Consider the following 22,872-nt stretch of genomic DNA (forward strand, 5'->3'; position numbering starts at 1 on the left):
TGGTTTATCTGAAAATATCCAAGCTTTCTATTTGCATGAAAGGCCGACAACAGGTGAATCTACAGACTTGAGTGGCCAATGACCAGAGGCAGGGGGAGTGGAGGGGTCGAGTGGTGGGGGGCTGGAGGAAGGAGTGAGTAGTGACTGATAGGCACGGCGTTTCCTTCTGAGATGACGGCCTTGTTCTGGAACCAGGTGGTAGTGATGTAAATGTAATGGAGACCGATGAACAGTGCACACCAAAGGGTGACTATTCCAGTGTGTGAATTCTATCTTAATTTTTAAAAACATGCCCCTGCCTTTCTCCTGGCTTTGAAGGTGAAGACCCAGCTTTGAAGATGAAGACCCAGCCTAGAGGAGAATGCCAAGGACGGATATGGCCCTTCCCACTGGATGTCATCACCTTCTCCAAAGTTCCCTGGATCCACTCCCTTTTTTTCCATCTCCGCCTTATTTTCTAGTTACCGCAAATCTGTCCGAGCCCTGCCCTGGGTCACGGTCCCAGCCAGGCCGTACCATCTTTCTCCACGTTTCCTTCAATAGCCTCCTCTCTGCTTGTCTTGCCTCTCTTAATCTGGCCCCCTCCTCTCCATCCCGCCCACAGCATCCAGGCAAATCTCCGACACTACACAGCTTAGCAAGTCGTTGTGTTTAAACCAGGTCAGCGGTTTCCCAAGAAGTTCAAATATTGACGGTCAGGCTCCTTGGCAGAGTCTACAAGGAGCACATCTGCCTGTCCAGCCTTCTTGTCTACCCGCCTGCCACAGCCCTTCCCGCATCAGCTTTCCAGACCCACCTGGTGCCGCTCACCATTGGAACAGGCCAAGCACCCCTCCTTGAGCCAAGTCACCCTAACAAACACAGAGTTGGGTAACACTGCACCCAACACATGTTGCTTCTTGCATGCAATAAAAAACATATTGTGTCCATGACGTACCAGGCAGAATCACTGGGAGATAGTCGTGAACAAACCATAATCACTTCCCTCGTAGGGCTTACTAGAAACTTCCCTCCACCACATCACTTACTATACTATTGTAGTGCTGGTTTCCTCATCTGGGAACTCCATCAAAACAAACAGATCTCTGAAAAATTATTAATTGTACTACCACCAGCTCCAGCAAAAATACAGTGGTTCCTGGCAAATACACAGATGCCCGGCAAATGCTGCCTGGGGGGACTTGTGCTGACAACGTGAAGTGGGTGTTAGACCAGGGCTCCTCAGAGCCAACACGGTCCACCATTTTTGTTTTGTTGACGCGTCACATGGGATGGAAATGATCTCTTCACTCATCTGCTGCATCTCCCAGAACGTGAACTTTCCAAAGAACGGCCATTTCCTTAAAAATAAGGACGACGACGACGACAACTCAGTATTCCCTATGTCTAGAAAACACTAAGTACTCACTGCAATTAAACAGCAGGCCTAGTCCGTGAGAAGGGGGCCAGGTTCTGGGACCACATGGGACCCCATGCTTTAGAAGGTTCCAGTGTGGCCTTCCTCCAAGCCATGTCCATCCCATGGGGTCAGGAAGCAATCCAAAGATTTGAGGGTCAAAGGGTATGTGTGTACCCGCACTTCATGTGTCCCTGACTCTAGCTGCCTCAATGGGTAGATGCTTACCTAAGAAAAATTAAAATATATGTCAATACTAAGACCGTACATATGGATGTTCACAATACCCTTCTTTTTAATAGTCCAAAACTGGGGTGTCCGGCTGTCACAGCTGGTTGAGCGTGTGACCCTTGGTTGTGGCGCAAGTCACACTCCCAGTGTCATGCAAATGAGCCCCACAACAGGTTCCACGGGGTCTGCTTGAGATTCTCTCTCGCCTTTGCCCTCTGCCCACCCCCACCCGCATGCGTGCGCACACACTCGCCCTCTCTCTAATAAATAAATAAATAAATAACTGTCCCAAACTGGAAGGTGTCTATATGTCCCCCAACAGCTGGATAGATAAATAAATAAATAGGGGCTCACCCCTAAAACAGAACACAACTCAGCAGTAAGAAATGACTGCTAAGGGGCGCCTGGGTGGCTCAGTGGGTTAAGCCTCTGCCTTCGGCTCAGGTCATGATCCCAGGGTCCTGGGATCAAGCCCCACTTCGGGCTCTCTGCTCAGCGGGGAGCCTGCTTCCCCCTCTCTCTCTCTGCCTGCCTCTCTGGCAGATCTCTGTCATATAAGTAAATAAAATCTTCAAAACAAAACAAAACAAAAAAGAAATGACTGTTAATAGACACAATCACATGATGATGTGGAATGGAAAACTCAGACCAAAGAAAGGGGTATCTCCTGTATCATTCAATTTGTATCAATGTTCCAAAAGACGCAAACAGGCTTATAGTGACAGAAAGCTTACAAGCGTTGGCGGAGCTGTAAGAAAGAAATTGATTACAAAAGGGCACAAAGAACCTTTTGGGGGGAAGAGATATGTTCATCATCTTGACTGTGGCAATAGTTTCACTGATGTGTCTATTTCAAAACTCAGCAAACTGCACACTTTGAAAACTTGCTCTCCACTGCTTGTCATTCATGTCTCAACAGAGCCATTAAGAAAAACAAACAAAAAAAGCTACTATATTCTAGGAGCATTTCTGAACTGTCAAGTTCATAAAAACCCAATATTTGACAACACATTTTATGAGAAAGGTGTAGGGAAATGCAAACTCTTCTTCATTGAGGGTGGAAATGCGAAATGGCCAATGCACAGAAATCTGGCAACGTCCGTCAAAATTACAAAAGCCTATGACCCTCAGCTCCGCAGTCTGCTTCTGAAAATTCGCCCCACAGGCACACCTGACACCCTTCCACGCGAAAAAATTATACAGGCATCAAGATTATATACACGACACAGTTGGTAACAGCTCCCTGCCCTGTAAACGCCGAGAAGCCAGGGTCCACCTCTGGGGCCGCTTCATAAACTAGGGTACGTCCCCCAAGTAAAATGCGAGGGAGCCCAGAAAGAGAGACAGCTCTGGATGAACCAACAGGAGAAATCTCCCAGGACATATTGCTAAGTGAGGGATAAGCAAGATCCGTAACAGCATGTGTAGATGACCACTTTGTGTTTAGAAAGGGGAGAGAAAAGTAGATGCTGAAATTGCCTTGTGTTGGCATCAGGAAGCACCAAAAATGTATCCAAGCAATTTGTAAACCTGGTTTTCTTAAACTGGGACCAGAGAAGCAAGGAAGAGGTCAGGCAAGGCAGGGGAGGGGGGCGGCATGGACGATGTAAGGGAGATTTCTAATTGTTTTTATCTGGGATGCATGTGAATGTATTACCTGTTTGGGAAAAAAATTATTATCTACTTTTTTAAAAAGATTTTATTTATTTATTTGACAGAGAGAGAGATCACAAGTAGGCAGAGAGGCAGGCACAGAGAGAGGAAGGGAAGCAGGCTCCCTGCTGAGCAGAGAGTCCGATGTGGGGCTCGATCCCAGGACCCCGGAACCATGACCCGAGCCAAAGGTAGAGGCTTTAACCCATTGAGCCACCCAGGCGCCCCTATTATCAACTTTTTAATATACATTTAGAGACCCCGGCCTGAAGATCAAGTGCCCTGAAGCGCGTCAAGATTAAATGGGGTCATGGCTGGTAACAGTAGCCAGATTCCTCAGCATCTCCAGCCTGCCTTCCCAGAATCACCCTGAGCCCCCCAAAATGCAGGTTCTGAGGGGTGCCTCGGTGGGTCAGTTGGTTAAGCTTCTGACTCTTGATTTCAGCTAAAGGTCATGATCTCGGGGTCATGGGATGGAGCCCCACATCAGGCTCCACGTTCAGCACAGAGTCTGCGTAAGTTTCTCTCCCCCTCTGCCCCCTCCCCGTGCTCACTCTCTCACTCGCTCTCCCTCTGAAATAAATAAATAAATAAATAAATAAATAAAATCTTTAGGAAAAAAATAAAATAAATAAAATAAAATACAACAAAATAAAATGCAGGTTCTGGGACCCCACCCTAGATGTACCCAGTCAGAGTCCCCGGGGATTCTGTATTTTTTTCCTAGTTCCCAGGGGATCATATGGGCTGAAGGAGGCAGTCCATGACCTCCTGACGGGGCAGATGAGGCCCATGTGTTCAGTATGTATTTATTCAACTCCCACTATGAGTCAGGCACGGTTCCAGAACCTGCTTTCTTGGGGCTTATATTCTACAGGAAACAGACAAAGACAAACAAGAAAAGTATTAAATAGTGGCATATGGAATGCAGGTATCAGAACAGGGCGACCGGGCAGGACGAGGCTGACAGCTGGGCCGGAGAAGGCCTCTGAAGGAGGTGACATTTAACCTGAGATGGGGATGACAAGGAGGAACCCGCCCTGCGAGGGTGGGGGGCCTTCCAGGTCAAGGGAAGGTCGAGCGTGACCCAGAGCAGGATGGAGCCAGGGTGGTGGTTGGGAGGGGGGCGCATAAAGGAAGGCCTGACTCATTAGGGTTCTGGAAGCCACAGTCAAGAGCATGGATTCTATACTGAAGGTACTGGAAAGCCACAGAAAGGTTTTAAGCACCAAAGTCATGTGACAGGGCATTTTGAAAAAGACCACTCTGGCTGCCATGGGGAGAGTGGCGTGGAGCGGGGAGCAGGGCCGGGGGAGGTGCGAGACGGGAAGAGTGTGTTGCAGGAACACAAGCAAGGGCAGAAGGTGGCTTGCATGCAGATGTGGCACGGGACATGCCAAGAACTGATGGACACGGGCCAAGTTTGGAAGGTGGCACCCACAGGACTCTGTCCCTACTGGAGTGGCAAGTGGACCGTGGACCTGGAGGGACACCAGAATGCCTGGGCAGCGGGTCTGTGGGCCCACGAGCCATCGAAGGGCCCCATAGAGACTCCATATATGTACTCGGTCTACTGAGAATGACATTCACTTAGGACATGAAGCCAATTCTAAAAAAGAGCCATTTAAAGCTGCCCCTTAAGCTCTTGAGAACGAGAAAAGTCGAAGGGGCTGCCGTCCAGCTGAGGTGTGAAGAGTCAGCGAGGGCCGAGTGGCCGTGGTCGGGCTGAGGTCCGGACGCGAGTAGAGCCATGGGTCCCAGGAGCTGCTCAAGATCTCGGATGGAAGTCAGTGCCTTCTCCTAAATTTGGCCTCCAAAAGATTATTTCCTGGATTTCACAATGTTGCCTCCGGCTGCCCCTGACCCAGGCCTGATGCATATAAAGCAGCCGGCCCACATTCCTTCCCTCCTGGCCCAACTTCTAGTTGCCAGAGCTGGGCGGTGGGGGGAAGGGGGACTGTCAGGGCCTGTGTCACATCAGGCAAAGCAAAGAGTGTCACAGCAGGGTCGGCAGAGGGGGAAGCCAACTGCCATCTGCCCCCGGCCTCTGGCTGAGGCAGGGAGAGAAGCAGGCGGACCAGGTTAAGGCCTGACACACGCATCATCTACACGACTTTGCCAAAGCAGCTTCTCTCGGGGAACAGCGATATTCTCATCTGTAAAGAGCAGATACTCACACGGTTCACAGGATGGTGGCAGAGATTTTGTGAGAAAACAGAGAAATGAGAAGCACCTAATACAGTGCCTGGCACACAACGAGGAATGGGTGAAAGGCCGTCGCCAGTGTGGCACTCTGGACAGAAAACGAGACAAACAGGCACACACACCATCAAGTGACAATCCCCCACAGAGGGACAACTGTCATCGCCTTTGTGCCTCCAGCCAGAGTGGAAAATACCATCACGTACGAAAGCATGGGTAGAGCAGATACGAAAATCATTATAACTGTGGTTCCTACAGACACCTACCAGCTCTAGACAACGGGAACAGGAGAAAACACTCATCGGAGGCCCCCATGGGACCCTCAGGAAAAGCCGCAGTAGAGGAGGTCCCAAGAAATCTTCAAACACCCAAAGACAGAAACAGCACTTACTTCACACTGAAAATGCACATGTTCAGGCCCCCACTCAGCTGGAGGGGAAGCCCAGGAATCTATTTTATTTTTAATGGGGGGAGAGAGGCAGAGAGAAAATGTTAAACAGGCTCTGTGCCCAGCGAGGAGCCCCATGCGGGGCTCAATCTCACGATCCTGAGATCATGACCTAAGCTGAAATCAAGAGTCAGGCCCTTGGGGCACCTGGGTCCAGGCTCAGTGGGTTAAGCTTCTGCCTTCGGCTCAGGTCATGATCTCAGGGTCCTGGAATCGAGCCCTGCATCGGGCTCTCTGCTCGGCGGGGAGCCTGCTTCCTCCTCTCTCTGCCTGCCTCTCTGCCGACTTGTGATCTCTCTGTCAAATAAATAAGTAAACTCTTAAAAAAAAAAAAAAAGTGTCAGGCGATTAACTGATTGAGCCACCCAGGCGCCCCACCCGTCATCTATTTCTTAACAAGTCTTCCAGATGATTCTGGGGCACAGTGCGGGTTAAGAGCCACTGATTTAAGTAGGCTGAACGTAGAATGCCAAGTGTGGTCTGTGGACCCGCAGCACAGGATAAGCGTGGAGCTTGTAAGAAACGCAGAGTCCCAGGCTCAGCCCAGACCCACTGAGTCAGAACCCGCATTTTGCCGAGATCCCCAGGCCATTCATCTGTGTTTGAGAAGCACTGTCTAGAGCTCCAGCCCAGCGCTAACATTAATGTAACCGAGCCACATGTCACTTAAAAATTTCTAGTAGCCACAATAGAAAAAATAACAGTAAATTAATTTCAATAATATATTTTATGTAACTCAATATCAAAAGCATTACTGTTTCAACAGCTATTAGGATTTCCCTTTATTTTTGTTTTTTGTAGTTTTTTTTTTTTTTTTTTTGGGTACTAAGTTTTCGAGGTTTCCTACATTACCAGCTCACTTCAAACGAGCCACCAATCAAGTGCTCAAGCCCCAGGTGGCCAGTGGACGCCGTGTGAACAATGTGGAGAAGACGGAGAACAGAGTGAAACTTCCAAATTCTTCTTACAAAGCTGTCATTCTTAAACTAGTATGTCTTTCTAATTTTGTGCTGTCACACAACTGACCCGACTTAATATTGTGGTTAAAAATGAGGACTCTGGGGGCACCTGGGTGGCTCAGTGGATTAAGGACACTGCCTTCGGCTGAGGTCGTGATCTCAGGGTCCTGGGATCCCCCCCCCCCTCTGCTCAGCAGGGAGCCTGCTTCCTCCACTCTCTCTACCTGCCTCTCCACCTACTTGTGATCTCTGTCTGTCAAATAAATAAATAATCTTAAAAAAAAAAAAAAATGAGGACTCTGGGGGCATGTGGGTGGCTCAGTTAAGCATCTGCTTTCAGCTCAGGTCATGATCCCAGAGTCCTGGGATCGAGCCCTGCATAGGGCTCTCTGCTCGGTGGGAAGCCTGCCTCTCCCTCTCCCATTCCCCTGCTTGTGTTCCCTCTTTCGCTGCGTCTCTGTCAAATAAATAAATAAATTCTTAAAAAAAAAAAAAAAAGAGGACTCTGGAGCCAGACTCTCTCTAATCTTAACCTTAACCCTTAATCCTGACCCTAACCCTAATTCTAGACGCTGGAATCAGACTCCCTGACCTTTCACCTTAACTTCAATAAGGAAACTCAGTTAAGTTTGTGGGTCACGGAATTAAGACATGGAAATCCCCATTTATAAATAGTAAACATTTCAAGAAAAGATCTCATTTCTAATAGCAACTACATAAAAAATAAAATTTGGGGGGAAAGAGTCAATGAGATACCGTGCTAGACCTTTGCTGACTGAAACATGAAAGCGCTCTTTCCAGAGGAACAAGAAAAATAAATAAGCCAATTGGAAGAGTCACCGTGCTCACGGCAATACTCAAAACGATAAGGATTTAATCCCCCCTAACTTCACTGTAATCTCCGATGAATTATCAATAGGATCTTTGCACCAACCATGTGATAGGTTCTGTCCTAAGTGTTTGGGATATATCTAAATTAAAAAAAAAAAATCTGTGCTTTTAGATACTTCACAAGAAGGTCTTTCCAGGTTTGTAAATATCAGAGCAGGAATGTACGTGTATTTTTGTTTTGTTTTACCAAGGAAAGAGATATACAAAACCCTCCTAAGGACTGCCTATGGGGAGAGCTTCTGGAATCAACTGGAACTATTTCTTTTTTTTACCGCTGCATACCATTTGATTGTTATACCATTTAAATCTTTAAATATTTACAAATACTTTGTAAAATGCCAATGTTAATTATCTGAGCAATGAATAAGACAGGATTAAAACATATTAAAACGTCTGTATTTAAAAAAAAAAAAGAAAGAAAGAAAGAAAGAAAACAATAATGATTGATTGGTGGATCTGGGTCAAGGCTCTATTCTTCCTCTGCTGCCCTGAGCCCATCTATCTCCCTCTGGGAGGGTCTCTCCGGGCATGTTTGCTTTCTCATCTAGAACACGAAGGGGTTAGATTTGATCTCTAAGGGTCTGTGCAGCCCTACTATTTCAGGATTCTTTCTTCCATTCATTCGTTCAGCTGGTTTTGGAGGGCCTACAATAGTACAGGTGCAAGGGATCAAAGTGTGCCAGTGGCTAACCTCAGGGAACTGACAGTCTAGGTGACAGGCTGGTATTTAAGCAGATGATCCGGCAAGGAAATGCACAAGGGCACTGTGGAAAGTGCAATGAAGGAGAAACAAACCAGGACGGGGGAGATGAACAGGTCTGAAGGCGGGAGGGTTAGGAGAAGAGTCTGGTGGAGCGGAGAAGCATGAGCAGGTGTTAATGGGGCCTGACAGGGAGGGGGAGGTTGGAAACACCGTGGAGAGCAGGAAAACAGCAAACACCTACAGCAGGACCTCCCAGAAGCTTTGAGGAGTCTAGAAAGGCACACAGCATTAAGAGGCATTCAACAAATACCTGTCTAATGAACTGGAGAAATGTCACGTAGCTAGGGGAAGTTGTTAAATCGTATTTTGCATCTTTTCGGAATGCCCTTGGAAGAACCCACCATTAATCAGGCATCCACACTCAGATACATAATCTGTGATCCACATCTTTGAGCTAACCCTCAGTCAAATTCATGGAACCACAGGATAAAGAAAAGCCACCCGCTGTTCCACAAGCTGGGGGCAAGCGACAGTCACCAGTGTACCCCAGGAACCCGTGGGGTGTATCTGAGTGAAATGTAGTTGAAATGTAGTATTTCAACCTGTATGGCAAAAGAATCGAAGATACTGAGAAGAACTCAAACACTGATAATGGTGTGTGGGGGGGTGCTTTTTCCCAAGATAAAATCATTTGTTTTCTCCCATGTTCATGAATTACAGGGTAAATACAAAGTAAATTAACAAAGGGAGCATGGGGGAATTAAAAAAAAAAAAAGGCAGTAAGCAAAACCTGCCTTCCAGCTACATGGAAAAACACTCCAGTGCCCCAGTAAATAAATAATAAAAGGATATGGAAACAATACACCTTGAAAACTCTTGTCCCTCCTCTGTTCTCCTGGCCAGAGGCAGTGCTGACAGGTTTGTGCTGCCTGGGCTACAGAACCGGCCAGCATTTATTTATCTAACAACACTGGAGTCCCCTTTAAAGAATCACGTAGGGCATTTCAAAGGCATGAAGCCCCTGGGTTAGTGTATCTCATTACCTCACTCCAAGCCCCAGCATTAACTCTAAGACAAAGTACCCTGGCCCCTGGAAGTAAAGAAATGCTAGAAATAAGGGGAGCTCAGATCACACCATTTTCCTCCCCACCCCCCACCGTGGAAGGTTCTTGAGACTATCTGCCCACAAGGAAAAATAAAACAATGCACAGCAACAGCCATTCTCACCACACCTAGCCCGGCTTTTGGAAAACACCTCCATTCTCCATTCCTATGGGTTCTGTCTGTTTCACAATGATAGCCTAAACCTGGCCAGCGCACACATTTTTATATTACTCCTTAAACACATGCCATGCCACCAGTGCAAGCAAACTGTGCAACCGCTAGGGAAGGAACAGGACACGCATCAAAACAAGGCAAAATGAAACACAAAGGAAAAAATAAAGGTGGAAATAATAATGCAGGATCACAGAATTTTAGAGCTAGAGGAGTGTTTGGGGAATAAGAAACAGGCTCTCGGACCTGCATTAGGGCAGACAATCGGTAGCAAAGAAAGATCTAGAAGGGTCTAGAAAAGTCTAGGAAGAGAAAATGCTGACTAGCTGTCCTTTCTGCAACAGGCCGGGAAAGCAGTCTCCTGCCGAGGGCAGCGGGGCTAGCCTCCAGAGCAGCTGTCAGACCCAATTCCCCATGGAGCAGATCAGCCTAAGAAAGGAGCTGACATTCAGGGATCAGGCCACTTTTTCTTGGACGTTAATTTTTCATAGAATGTGGCCTCAGATTTGGTAACACTTGAGGTAACACGATTTTACTCCCCTTCATTCTTCTGGGAAAGCACAGAGATGTTCACTATTATCCCATTTTACAGATAAGAAAGCCAAAGGTTAGTTTTCTTTTTCAAAGACGGTGTGCTGCCCAGGACCTGGTGACCAGGACTGCCTTAATGTGGTCAGAGCAAACTTCCCACAGGTAGCAAAATGTCACTAACAAAGCATTCCTTTCATGCCCAGGGAAGGGGGCAGGTGAACAGCAATAGAACACAAAATACATTTCTAGCTCACAGCCCCAATCTGCAGATGAAGGGTCCTCCCACTGTGACCTCGAGGGCTCCCAGGAAATGCGTGAAAAAGGCAATTGACCCATCACATCACCACTGCCCTGATCGTCCACAGGCCCCGCGAATCTGAAACCTTCTACAGAGGTAGCGAGATCAATCCGTCGGCCCGGGGTCTGTGTCCTGGTCATGACCTGGCCTGCTTGGACTGTTTTCCTCATCTACCCCCCACTCTGCATTCTGTTTCAATCAAATGGGAACATTGGTTAAACACCGCATTTCTGGATCCATCAAAACTACGAGTTATTATTATTTTTTTTTAAACACCCAAATAAACAAATGATGGCAAATCCCTGTGGTATAACACTAGTGGAACAGTCAATGGTGAGATCCAAAGATGTGAAGAGAGGGGGCACCTGAGTGGCTCAGATGACTGAGAGAGCATCCAATTCTTGATTTCAGCTCAGGTCATGATCTCAGGGTCGTGAGATCAAGCCCCATGTTGGGCTCTACACTGGGCATGGAGCCTGCTTAACGTTCTCTCTCTGCCTCTCTCCCCCATTAAAAAAAAATAGATTCCTGGGCTTCCCTTCCAGCTGAGTGGGACCCGAACATGTGCATTTTCAGTGTGAAGTAAGTGCTGTTTCTATCTTTGTGTGTTTGAAGATTTCTTGGGACCTCCTCTACTACAGCTTTTCCTGAGCATGGACCTTGCTTAGGATTCTCTCTCCCCCTTTCCCCCTACCCTGCTCATGTGAGCGTTCTCGCTCTCTCTCAAATAAATACGTATTCTTAAAAAAAAAGATATGAAGAGAAAGCAAGTTATAAAATATGTATAACATGGTGTCACCATTATTAATGTACGTAAGCATATCTGTAGAAAAAATTTGATTTATCTACTGCAAATACAACACAACATCGCTTGCAGTAGCATTCTCTAAATGGTATAATTACTGGGGTTTTGTATTTTCTTTCTCATGATTTTCTAAGATCCATCTGTATTTTCCACTGATTATGCACCAGATTGGTAACAATTTTAAAAAAATGATTTTAAGACTTTAAACGATCCTCATACGCACACTTTTTGTGGGACTGGGAATGGGAGTAATTCCTTGGAGAGGTGATGCGGGCATATCTGCACAAGTTCGCATCCAAATACTCTTTGACCCAGCATTTCAGTGTCTAATTATCCCACTCCAGGGCATGTACCAAGAAATAGAAAAAAGGACCATCACTGCAGCATTGTTTGGAACAGCAGAAGACAAAAACTTAAATGTCCATCAACAGGGAAATACTAGTAAATCAGGGCACCTCCAGTCCAGCTTATACAGCCCAACAGAAAAATCCAGTTATGGACTGACACCAGACTATGTCTAAGATACGTGATTAGGAGAGAAAAGCAAGGTGGGGGACAGACGCTATCATTTGTTCTCAACCTGCTTTCCAGAATATACTCATATTGGTGGTACATGTACAGGCTGTCTCCAGAAGGTGCCCCCCAAGTTGATAACAATGTTGCCACCAAAGAGGGGAAGTGGGGGAACAGGAGAGAGGAAACCAGAAGAGAGGGAAACTTCTTGTCATTCCATAGCCTTCCGTCTGTCCTTCGAATCTTTTGCGATGTGCTTATATGACTACAAACACAAAACCAAACCAAGAACCTTAAAATACAAATGTCTGGAGGGAAATGGCTCAATTATTTTTCTAAAAGTTTCAGAACCTTATGCCACACAGTATTCTTCATTCTGAAGGTGGCCCCCGAAAAAACACTGCCTCCAGCCAAAAAAAAACCACAAAAAACAAAACTACTCAAGGGCCCCCAAGTGCTGCTGTTGACCCGATGCCCTTATGTGACTTTTAGGACCGGGTGTGGACAAGATTGGCTCGGCCAAAGCAAGAGCACTGTGTCCCTTGACAACACTGTCCAATTCTCACTTGTATGCAGTAAATAAGAAATAGTTTACCTTTCAGCAAAGGTATCGAGTTTCCCCAGCTCGTCGGAGAGGCCAACAAGGGAATCCAAGGTCCCCACCTAAAAAGATCATAAAGAAGTTAGAGGCTCACGCTTTAAGGCAGGGGAGAGTTAGGTCACTTTCAGCAACAGCAAAGAGTTCTCTAACCTCCATCTCCCCTTAGTTATTCTTGGTCAGTGGCCGAACTGGAAACTGGGAAGGGCTGTTAAGAGAAGCAATGAATTGGGGAATTTTTAAATTATTATTACTGTTGTTGTTATTATTATTTCTGCCAATAGGATAAACTATCCTATTTCTGCCAGAGGAAGGAGTGACCACTAGGTCACTGTGAGACCCCAGCTCATTTCCTTCTTAGAATGGCCGTCTGCTAGTCATGGGATTCATCCCCATAGTTGAGGAGATGGACCAGAAAGCAAGTTAAAGCTGCCGCCATTTCTGGGGCGCCTGGGGGGCTCAGTCAGTTAAGTATCTGCCTTTGGCTCAGGTCATGATTCTACAGTCCTGGGATGAGCCCTGCACGGGTTCCCTGCTCAGTAAGAAGCCAAAAAGCCTCCCTTTTCCTCTGCCCTCCGACCCCAGCATGTTCTTTCTCTCTCAACTAAATAAAACTCTTAAAAAAAAAAGAAAGAAATTGCTGTTTCTAAAGCCTTTCTTCTTCAAGATGTCCAACCAACCCCCGTCTCTGTTCCTCTCTGCTATTACTAACGAAGATCTTGGGGGCGCAGAAAACCAACTCCCCCTCCACCTCCTCATTCATGCAAGTCCTTTTCTTTTCCCGTTACTCATAACACTCCGCTTCTTTTTTTTTTTTTAAAGATTTTATTTATTTTATCTGACAGATAGAGATCACAAGTAGGCAGAGAGGCAGGCAGAGAGAGCGGAAGGAGGAAGCAGGCTCCCTGCTGAGCAGAGAGCCCCGGGGCTTGATCCCAGGACCCCGGGATCATGACCTGAGCCGAAGGCAGCGGCTTAACCCACTGAGCCACCCAGGCGCCCCTAACACTCCGCTTCTTAAAGTGACAATTATTAGAGTCCAAAACTGTATTTAAAGATCTAGTCCACAGAACCAGAAGGAAAGGCTTTGTTTTCATGTCTTCAACCACCAGTCAGACATTAAAAAGCAATCAGGATTAACGCTGTGTGGGAGCTATCCTTTCATAAAAGAATATTTTTACAAAAAAATACTTTAAGAAAGGTAATTAGGAAATAAGAAGGCCCGGACATCTCTCGTAAATGAAGCTGCTTCTTTTCAAGCAACCTGACGTTAAGCATCTTTGGGGAGGGTCCTGTCTCTTCTCTTTGCTCCCTCCCGTCTGACACGCTGCCTTACACAAAGTGCTGAGCGTTTGCTGATTCCCTAACCTTCACAGCAGGGGTCACGGGACAAACAGGGCAGGTTTGACACAGGCAGCGATACATGGGTTCAGAAACAGGTGCTGCCAATTACCAGATCTGCAGCCCTGGTCTCCTTTCTCCGCCCTTCCTGATCTATCCCTGGGACTGGAAGATTCCAGACGATGCGTTTCAAGTGGCTGGGCCCCAACCATAGTGCTCAGTGAACACCAGCAAATACAGCTGCATCCCCAATGTCTACGGTGCTGACGGTGCAGCTCCCAGCGCAGAGGGCAGACTGCGGTCTGAAAGATTATATGGCAGTTTTCGAGAAGAGCTGCCCCTGGTCAGCTGGGGCCATCCCTCCAGCAGCCACAGCACATGTGCACAGGTGTCATCGAGAAATGCCTCAAGCACCTTCCTTTTGGAAACTTAACAGTCTTGGGAGGCACGGCAACAATTCCAGTCTTCTGAAGCCAAAGGACTGTGCTCCTCTTGCTCCTCTTGCCTGTTTGTTTCATTGTAACTTTGTTCCCCACTGCAAGAGCCCTGAGAGTCTCCTGCCTCCCACCTCTGTGCTGTCACACCTCTCTGCCGTCTGCCCACCGATCATTAAATCCCCTTCCTGCCTCCCCACCAGAACCAGAAGGATCCTGAAGCTTCCCACCCTGCTCCAGGTCGGGAGCACTACCAAGGCGGAAGCTCTCCAAGCCTGCACGTTTAAACGGTACTGGCGCTCCTCCCCACCACACCCACCTCTCCCTGCTCCTTGCGTCCTGGGTCCGGAAGTCCACAGGAGCCACAACCAACTTCGGACTGTGGCACGAAGTCCTATCCAGACCACTGACGTGCCCGGTTCCTCTTCAGCCCCAGGTTGAGAATCAGCGTCATTGTCTTTACCCTGTGATGTCTCCTCGGCTTCCCAGAAGCCACCCACCCCAACCCATCACCTCCTTCCTCCGCTCCAGGAATTTTACCTTGAAGTCAGGAATCGAGAATTTGGTGTTATAAGACAGGTTGGACTTGGCGGTTACGGTGTTCATCCTCTCCAGAGCTTGTAAATTTTCCTGGTCGCCAGGGGCAGAAATTAACCAAAACTCCGACATGCTTCGGGCCTTCTTTTATCCAGTTACTGACCAGAACCACAGCAACACACACAGAAACAGGAGGAGACAAGCGTCAACTATCTCTAGTCCTTCACCACTTCCTTCCATCAGAATTCATCCTCTCCAGGATGTGCTGCGTTTACCAGTTTCCCATTCTTTCCCATACTTTGCCCCTTCGACCTTCCAAATTATGAGACTGACGCGCTACCTACTGCGCTAACGAGGCACCTTCGACCTTCCAAATTAGATTCTCCAGTTCCAAGGACACCAAAGGCACAAAGCAACATGCAGTTTCTTATCACAACTCTGAAAGCCCTCAGGGCTCCATCCCTAGGGTGGTTCTGACTGGTTTTTAAGGGTTGGGGGACGGGGATGGGGAGAAGAGATGGGGAAAGGTGGCTACCCCTTCCTTGGTTTCCCCCTCTTCTCACACCAGAATGCAAAGGGGGGAGGGCCCGCACAGCGAGCCCCTGCGTGGGGCCCTCTAAAATACTTTCCTCCTCTCCACGTTGTACTTTCCGGGACGCAGAGAAGGATGGGGTAAAGGCGGGAATGAGACAAGGAGGGAATTTCACAACAGCTCGGACAAACCCCAGATCTTAACTGACCAACCTTGAGAATGGTGCTAGCTTTAAAAACACTTCAGAAATACTCCTCTTTTTCCCAAATAAGAAGGGGGGGGGAGGTGGTGGGGGAACTACTGAAGGCGCTTTTCCCTAAGAACAGGCGTCCACTCTGCAGAGGTGCGTTAGGTGCGGGGCCTGGCAGTTTCTGTCCAGTATGTGCAGCTTCCAAAGGCGATTGATTCTGCTCATTCAAACGTGCACACGCCCGCACCGCTCTCCCCTCGGCCCGCTCCTCCCGTCCCAGCGCCTCGCAAGGCGCCACCGAGGGCTACGGGGAAAACAGGCAAAAACAGGTCAGAGACCCGTTCTGGAAGCTCTCTGGTTGCCTCCCACCTCCCTCCACGCCGAGACCCCCTTAGTCCCTCCTGACCCCGCGCACTGCCAGCGCAGCTCCTCTGGGTCTCGCCTGCTGATGGCCTCGCGACAAACCGGCCCCACGCGCAGAAGCTGCGGGGATGCCACCTGCCCGGCCCCGGGAGGGCGCCGCGGAGGCGCGGGTTCCCTGGTCCCCACGGAGAAAACGCGGCCGGGGACAGCGCAGGTAGGCAGAGGCGAGCCGGGGAGCCGGGCCTGCGGGGCGGCTCCGGTGGCCCCGCGTCCCCGACCCCGCCGCGCGTCCTTACCGGGCGCCGGCGGCCGCGGGCGTGCAGCAGGCAGGCGCGGGGACGGAACGCTCGGCCGGCTCCCGGGAGGCAGCGGCTTCGGCGCGGCGCCCCGCCCCGGGCTTTTATCCGCAGCGGGGAGGCGGCCCCCGCCCGCCCCTCGGGTATTTGCATACGGGGCCGGGCTGTGGCCGCCGCGCCAGCCCCGGGTGCACCGGCGGCGGGGTGGGGAGGTGGGTCCCGGCGGGATTCTGAGGACCATCGGGCGGGGCTGGGGTCGGGGTGAGTCTCCAGCCCACAACGTTGCAGAGTGCACGGGGCCGGCACGACCGAGAGGGGCGGGCGAGGCGAAGTCCTCGGGCCGGGGACGCCCGGCCCCCCGCGGCCACCGCCTCGCTCTCCACCCCCACCCGGCGGTGACCCGGCACGGGGGCTCGGGAATCTTTGGGCGAGAGCACTGATCTGTGGGAAGAAGCGCAACAGGTCCACCTATGTTTTTGGAATGCACCTGGGCAGAGGACCAAGCCTTCCTGTCCGTGTGGGCGTGAGCGTGCCCGGGTCGCCAAGGAAACTCTCCTGGTCCCACGCGCCCACCTCACCTTACCCCCCTGCGAAACGGCCCTGGATGTAGGAGGGATTTAAAAGGCAGGGTCTCACTACCGCTGTGTGCGATCCGTCCTGTTTGAAAAAAGAGGACGAACCCCCAGAAATTAACCTGGGAATGTTAAAAAAAAAAAAAAAAAAACAACCAAAAGCTCTAAGAATTCATTTTCTCTGGAGTAAGAGGAGGAAGCGCGAGCGTATCCTTCCCTGTGGACAATGTTTTCAGTGGTTTCTAGGAAAGATAAAAATCTCAGGATTATCTTTGGTGGAGGGTGTTGAAGAATTCCTTGAGAAATGAGATTCCCCCTTACTAGATAAAACTAGTGAGACTATCAACCTACTGCCCAGAATGCTTTCAGATCTTTGGAAGGAAAGGTAAGGCGGCACTCTAGATGCTGGGATGAGAAGGCTCAGACGCAGAGCAGACGGGAGGCTTGTAAAGGTCACATGTCACACCACAATCCTGTTGTGGGTTCGGAATTAGCAGTTTGGAACTCCCAGCACCTGCACGGTGCCTCATCGGTATTGGGACACTCGTGTGCATTAGTCAGTCCTTGCAACATCTTCCTGAGGGAGGACACCTGAAACCAAGGGATGAGGAAACTTGGTGTGTACAGGGAGGTAAAAATGGTAATTCCAGAGAAGGAGTGGCCGTCTTGGACCTTCAACCCAGGGTGTCCAATCTTGTACTTGACCCAATAATGACATTTCTTTCCAGCTAGGCAAAACGGAACTGTAGAGCTGGGCACAAACTCAATTACAAACGAGGGTAGGGATGCCCCCAGAAGTTACACAAATTGCTGGGTGTCATGTCTCTCTGGGGAATGACGTGGGATCCAAGGGTCCTTTGTCCTGCTCTCAGCCAGCCTGCGGGAGAATGGGTGCTTTCCATTTCAGACAACATTTTCCTTCAATATTCTGAGCCATCACCCTGGCTTCTCAGATGTTGGGCAACACATTTAGAAGTGTCCCCAACTTTGCTTATGGCCCCGTTCTTTCCATAAATATGGCTTCCTCTAACAAACTTGTTTCATGAAATAAGAGTTCGACAGAAAATAACATCTGGCTATCCGATTTAGAAGTTATTGAGGACCTACACTGTTCCTTGTCTTACTTAAAATCTTCCCACTCCGAATCTAAAATCTTTCTGATTATTGTACATCGTGAGCTTCTTGTTACCTGTTGGAATGTGTGATCGTTGATGGCTACTGCTGTAGAGGTAACTTGGCTGTTTCCAACTAACATTTTTCTGCTTATAAATGTAGTTCTATGCTGCCTATAGAGAATTTGGAAAACACAGAAAAGTGTAAAGGAGCAAGTCAAAAAATCACCTGTATTTCCACAATCTGAAAATAACCACAATTAATAACTCTCTTTGTTACTTTTTAATGCATATTCATATATACATACACAGACTTAGGCTTTGGGGCAGGCCTGAGATTAGAAACTATTCATAAGGTTTGGCATCCTTCTGTTGCCTGTTTTTTCAAGATCAAAAAATTATCAAGCCTATCTTATAAGTGAAGGATAATCCAAAGTCATCAGCAATTTCCTGCAGCTCAGAACCAGAATCAGATACATTTGATTTCAAAGGCAAATAAAGAGATCTTGTTGGACAACTTACATCTTAAAGAAAAGGAAAAAAAAAATACACCCAGGGAGAGAGAGGAAGATGAAAACAGCACTGTCTTGCCCCGAGGGTCTTTCGATTTGCAGCGTTCAAAGGCAACATCTGTACTCATCAGTTTGGAACGGGCTTGTGTTATTCTTTCAACTTTCCCTATAATCAATCAGCCTTTAACACAGAGAAATGAGAAATCCACCAAACGTCATGGAGCCTCATCCATTGGTAGATCTGGAGAATACAAAACATCATTCCCACCCTGTAGGGGAAGTGGTTCCTTTTCATATACCAGCCCGAAGCAGCATTTAACAATCCAGGTTCAGTTCCTCCAACTGTTCCCATCCTGCGAAAGTCTGAAATCTACACCTAGATGACCAAAAGTTTACGTGCCCTGACCACTGCTTTGAAAATACCCGCAGGTTATGGAAAGTGCTTCATAGACACAACCCGGGTTATAGAGAATACGATCTCTTCCTGGGACTGAAGGTGAGGGAGGAAATGCTATCGGCCTGGAATCATCTCCAGCTTACTATGAATTTGGCTTTGACTGCAGAGTCCAGAAATGTTTCTGCAGTTGGCACTGGTTATGTATGGAGCCAGCTGGAGTCTGTGCAAGACCGAACAGTCCCATCAAGTTTGGGAACCAGAAGGACCAGGCTGGCCTACTTGGTCTGCTGTTCTCCAGCCTCTCCCAGATAGTGCCCTTTGAATCTCTTTGTTACTTCGTGGAAAGAACCGTCAGAGGATGCACCTTACACTTAGCACAGACACAGAATTCCACCTGTCAGCGGCTCAAGTGCATTTTTCAAGGCTTTTCTGAGAAGAACCCAGGGAAGTTTCTCTATAAGGACAGCTCTCCGGGGGAGATCAGTGTAAGCGGCGTTGTCCGCTGAGTCAGCAGGGTGTTGGAGAAACAGAGTAGGCTTTGGTATCGGGCGATTGGCTGAGCTACTTTGCCTTGCTGAGCCGGGGGTTCCCATCTGAAAACGGGGGACAATCAAGCCCATCTTTTAGGCTTGTCTTGCAGGTGAGAGAGAATAGCGTTGGAGGCATCCAAGACAGTACTTGGAAGCTGCGGCGAGCTTGTCAGCGTTCCCTTCACTTCCTTCTCTTGGATGCTCCGTAGAAAAGTTTTATACCCCAACCGTGCGCCATTGTGATAATGCCACCCTGATGCCAGCATCTTTCTCCATGGGCCTGAGGTCCTTTGATCTACGTTTTCCCCTTCAGCCAATACCCTTGTGATTTAAGGACAACCATCATGATGGCTCCTCCTCTGGTTGGACAAACCAAGGCCGTAAAGTCTCATGATTTTTTTGATCAAGTTAAGGAGAAGGCTCATTTAAGGAGTGGTTGTTGGTTTTGTTTTGTTTTTTTTTCAGTATCTGCAAGGCAGTGGGGGTGGTGGGGGAGGGGACGCAAAAATAAATCCATTTTCAATCTAGTGATAGAGGAAAGCGAGTGTGGTCAACAGAATTTTAAGGTGTCCTAGCTCACTAAGGTATGAACACAGACCCGGGAGCAGGATAGGAGATGCATAAAATGAGGTGTAAATGATCAAGAATGCCCTGGTCCTTGTTTCACAGATGAAGAAGCAGCCCGAGGAGATTAAGTGATCGAATCGGGAGCGCCGTTAATGGTAGACCTGGAACTGGAACTTCATTCTTCTACCTCCGTGTGCGTATTGCTCAACCAGATCTAAGCTCCTCTCCACTGCCCTGTCCAAAGAACGAGTTACTAGCCCTCCATCCGTGACTCCCTTCCTGGCTCTTATATTCATTCACCGAGTGAAACTGAACAAGTGACCTGACTTTTGGGGGGCTCTAAAAGAGAATGTAAAATGTACCTGTCTTCTACGATTTTTCTGGGGATTCCTTGATACGGCACAGTGACCCGCCCCTATTAAGTACCTGGTCCAGGTGTGCTCTGAGAATGAGCTTCCTTGGATACTCTTTGCTTCTTTTCCTCCCTTTGTCTCTCTGTTCCAGGTGCCTTTTTCTCCTCAGAGGGTTCTTTTGGAAGACTCTGATTCCGCCCTGTTGTTAACACGGGGCTGGGGCTCATTTGTCACTCACGCATTCAGTCACTTCAAACGCGTCTTTGATGTACTTAGCCCTGGACAAAGGAGAGCACAGCAAGTGCCTCGGGGAGAAGCTGTAGAGAAGAGCCACACGGGGTTTTGGGTTCTGGCTTTGGAACGAAGAGGATCTGACCTCCTATCCGTTTCTGGCGTTTATTAACTTGACCTCCCGTCCCATTTCTGGCGTTTATTGACTTGCCACGTACCCAAACTCCTTGGACTCCACTTTCCTCGCCTGGAAAATGGGGACGTTGAGGTCTACTTAGAGAATTACAATAAAAATGGAAAGAGAGGGGAGGGGCACCTCGGTGGCTCAGTCAGTTGGGCATCTGCCTTCAGCTCAGGTTGTGATCCAGGGTCCTGGGATTGAGCCCCACATTGGGCTCCCTGCTTAGCTGGGAGTCTGCTTCTCCCTCCCCATCTGCTTCTTCCCCCAGCTCATGCTCTCTTTCTGTCTCTCTCTCTCTCTCTCAAATAAATAAAATCTTTAAAAAAAATGGAAAGAGAGGATGTGTGCAAATATTCCAATGTGCTCAACCCCAGTGTGCTTGTGTTTTTACTCTAGATCAGAGGTTTCTGCCCTACTCACTGTCACGTTCTTGGTGTTGAGTTCCTGCTCAGGGAATATTTTTGGATCACCTAAAGCAAGGAGCTTAAATGCCGAGACTTCTTGGAGAATCAGGAGAAGCTAAGTGAGAATTTTTTTGCTCTTCTTAAATCGACTCTGTTTTAGAAATTTTACATGGCTTGACAAGGTCATGAAGATAGACCTCTGTGTGTGAATAGCGGCTTTGTATGTTAAACATTGGTGACATCCACAGTCATTTAATTATATTTATGAGACTGAAAATTAGAGATACCATACATGAGCAACAAAGGGGAGTTGGGCAAACTAATAATGGTATAATCATACTGCCACTGAAAATGTTTTAGAGGAGGGATGCCTGGGTGGCTCAGTTATTTAAGCAGCTGCTTTCAGCTCAGGGCATGATTCCAGGATCCTGGGATCAAGTCCCACGTGGGGGCTCCTTGCTCAGAGGGGAGCCTGCTTCTCCCTCTGCCTCTGCCTGCCATTCTGTCTGCCTGTGCTCTCTCTCTCTCTCTGACAAATAAATAAAATCTTTAAAAAAAAAAAAAAGAAAGAAAAAGTTTTAGAGGAATATTAAGTGACATTGTTAGGATTCCAACTGTGTAAGAAATAATATGTAAATGTAACAATACAATACATGCGTCTATATCCCTCTTAAAAGGATATAAATTAAGATGTTAGAAGAGGTTATTGCTGGGGTGCCTGGGTGGCTCAGTGGGTTAAGCCGCTGCCTTCGGCTCAGGTCATGATCTCAGGGTCCTGGGATCGAGTCCCGCATCGGGCTCTCTGCTCTGCAGGGAGCCTGCTTCCTCCTCTCCCTCTCTCTGCCTGCCTATCTGCCTGCTTGTGATCTCTGTCTGTCAAATAAATAAATAAAATCTTTGAAAAAAAAAAAAGAGGTTATTGCTGGAAAGTGGCATGATAGGTGTGTCTTTTCCTTTGTTTGATCTTTTTGTTTTCAACTTTTTAAATAAGAAACAAGTCATTTTTTAAAAGATTGTATTTATTTATTTAGAGAGAGACAGAGAGACAGCACGTGTGCACACACACGTGTGGGGAGGGGAAGAGGGAATCTCAAGCAGATTCTCTGCTGATCACGGGGCCCGACGCCGGGCTGGATGTCACGACCCTGAGATCAGGACCTGAGCCAAAATCAAGAATCAGTTGCCTAAGTGACTGAGCCCCCCGGGTGCCCCTATAATAATTAATTCTTAAACTCAAGAAAAGTACTGAGCGCTAGTAAAATCCACAGCCATCTAGACCACCAGGTGGCAGCCACTAAAATGCGATAATGCGCTACACATTCCACCTCCCATTCCAAGCTCTGAAATCATCTTCCACTCGTCCTGCTCTGCCCAACTCTTAATCTCAAATAGTCAAGGGGAGACGGAGAAATGGGAGAAATAGGTAGTTCCAGAGCTGGAATTGGGGGTCGGGTAAAGAGATATAATGTCTTCAAATTACTCTTGAACTGTTCAAAATAATAATAATAACGTGTATATTACATTTATAGATCTATGTATTTCTCACTTTTTACATACGGTCTCACCATCTGTCTGTCTCTATGGAAATTCCTTGTGCTATTCTCGTTACTTTTCTGTCATTTTTAAATTATATTTAAATAAAAAGACAATCTCCCTTCACAGGCCTGCCAGAAGTGGCAGTGAAGAGAGAGGTCCTATTCCCCACCTCCGCTCACAGCCTGGCCCCACTCTGGGCCTCGAGGCCGATATAATTCTATCCCTGTTCACTCGGTCACCCCGGGAAACCATAGCAGTCCCCAGGTCACCGGTCCCACCTC

General features: G+C 48.0%; 1 protein-coding gene across 5 annotated transcripts in view; it reads right to left on the reverse strand.

Moving 5' to 3' along the window:
• Positions 1-16,260, reverse strand: part of ATP6V1C2 (ATPase H+ transporting V1 subunit C2) — a 52,862-nt gene extending 36,602 nt beyond the window's left edge. For 4 of the 5 annotated variants that reach the window (XM_044262075.1, XM_044262073.1, XM_044262074.1 and 1 more), the window contains exons 1-3: positions 16,197-16,260; positions 14,819-14,973; positions 12,501-12,568 (exon numbers count right to left, since the gene is read on the reverse strand). In XM_044262075.1, the coding sequence (XP_044118010.1) occupies positions 12,501-12,568; positions 14,819-14,947 (197 nt within the window). In that variant the 5' untranslated portion in view covers positions 14,948-14,973; positions 16,197-16,260. Of the gene's footprint in view, positions 1-9,715; positions 9,772-12,500; positions 12,569-14,818; positions 14,974-16,196 lie in introns of those variants that run through there. The other variant, XM_044262076.1, reaches the window with a different exon arrangement.
• Positions 16,261-22,872: the final 6,612 nt, after the last annotated feature.

The sequence above is a fragment of the Neovison vison genome, chromosome 8 (assembly GCF_020171115.1).
Source record: "Neovison vison isolate M4711 chromosome 8, ASM_NN_V1, whole genome shotgun sequence".
Taxonomy (NCBI): Eukaryota; Metazoa; Chordata; class Mammalia; order Carnivora; family Mustelidae; genus Neogale; species Neogale vison.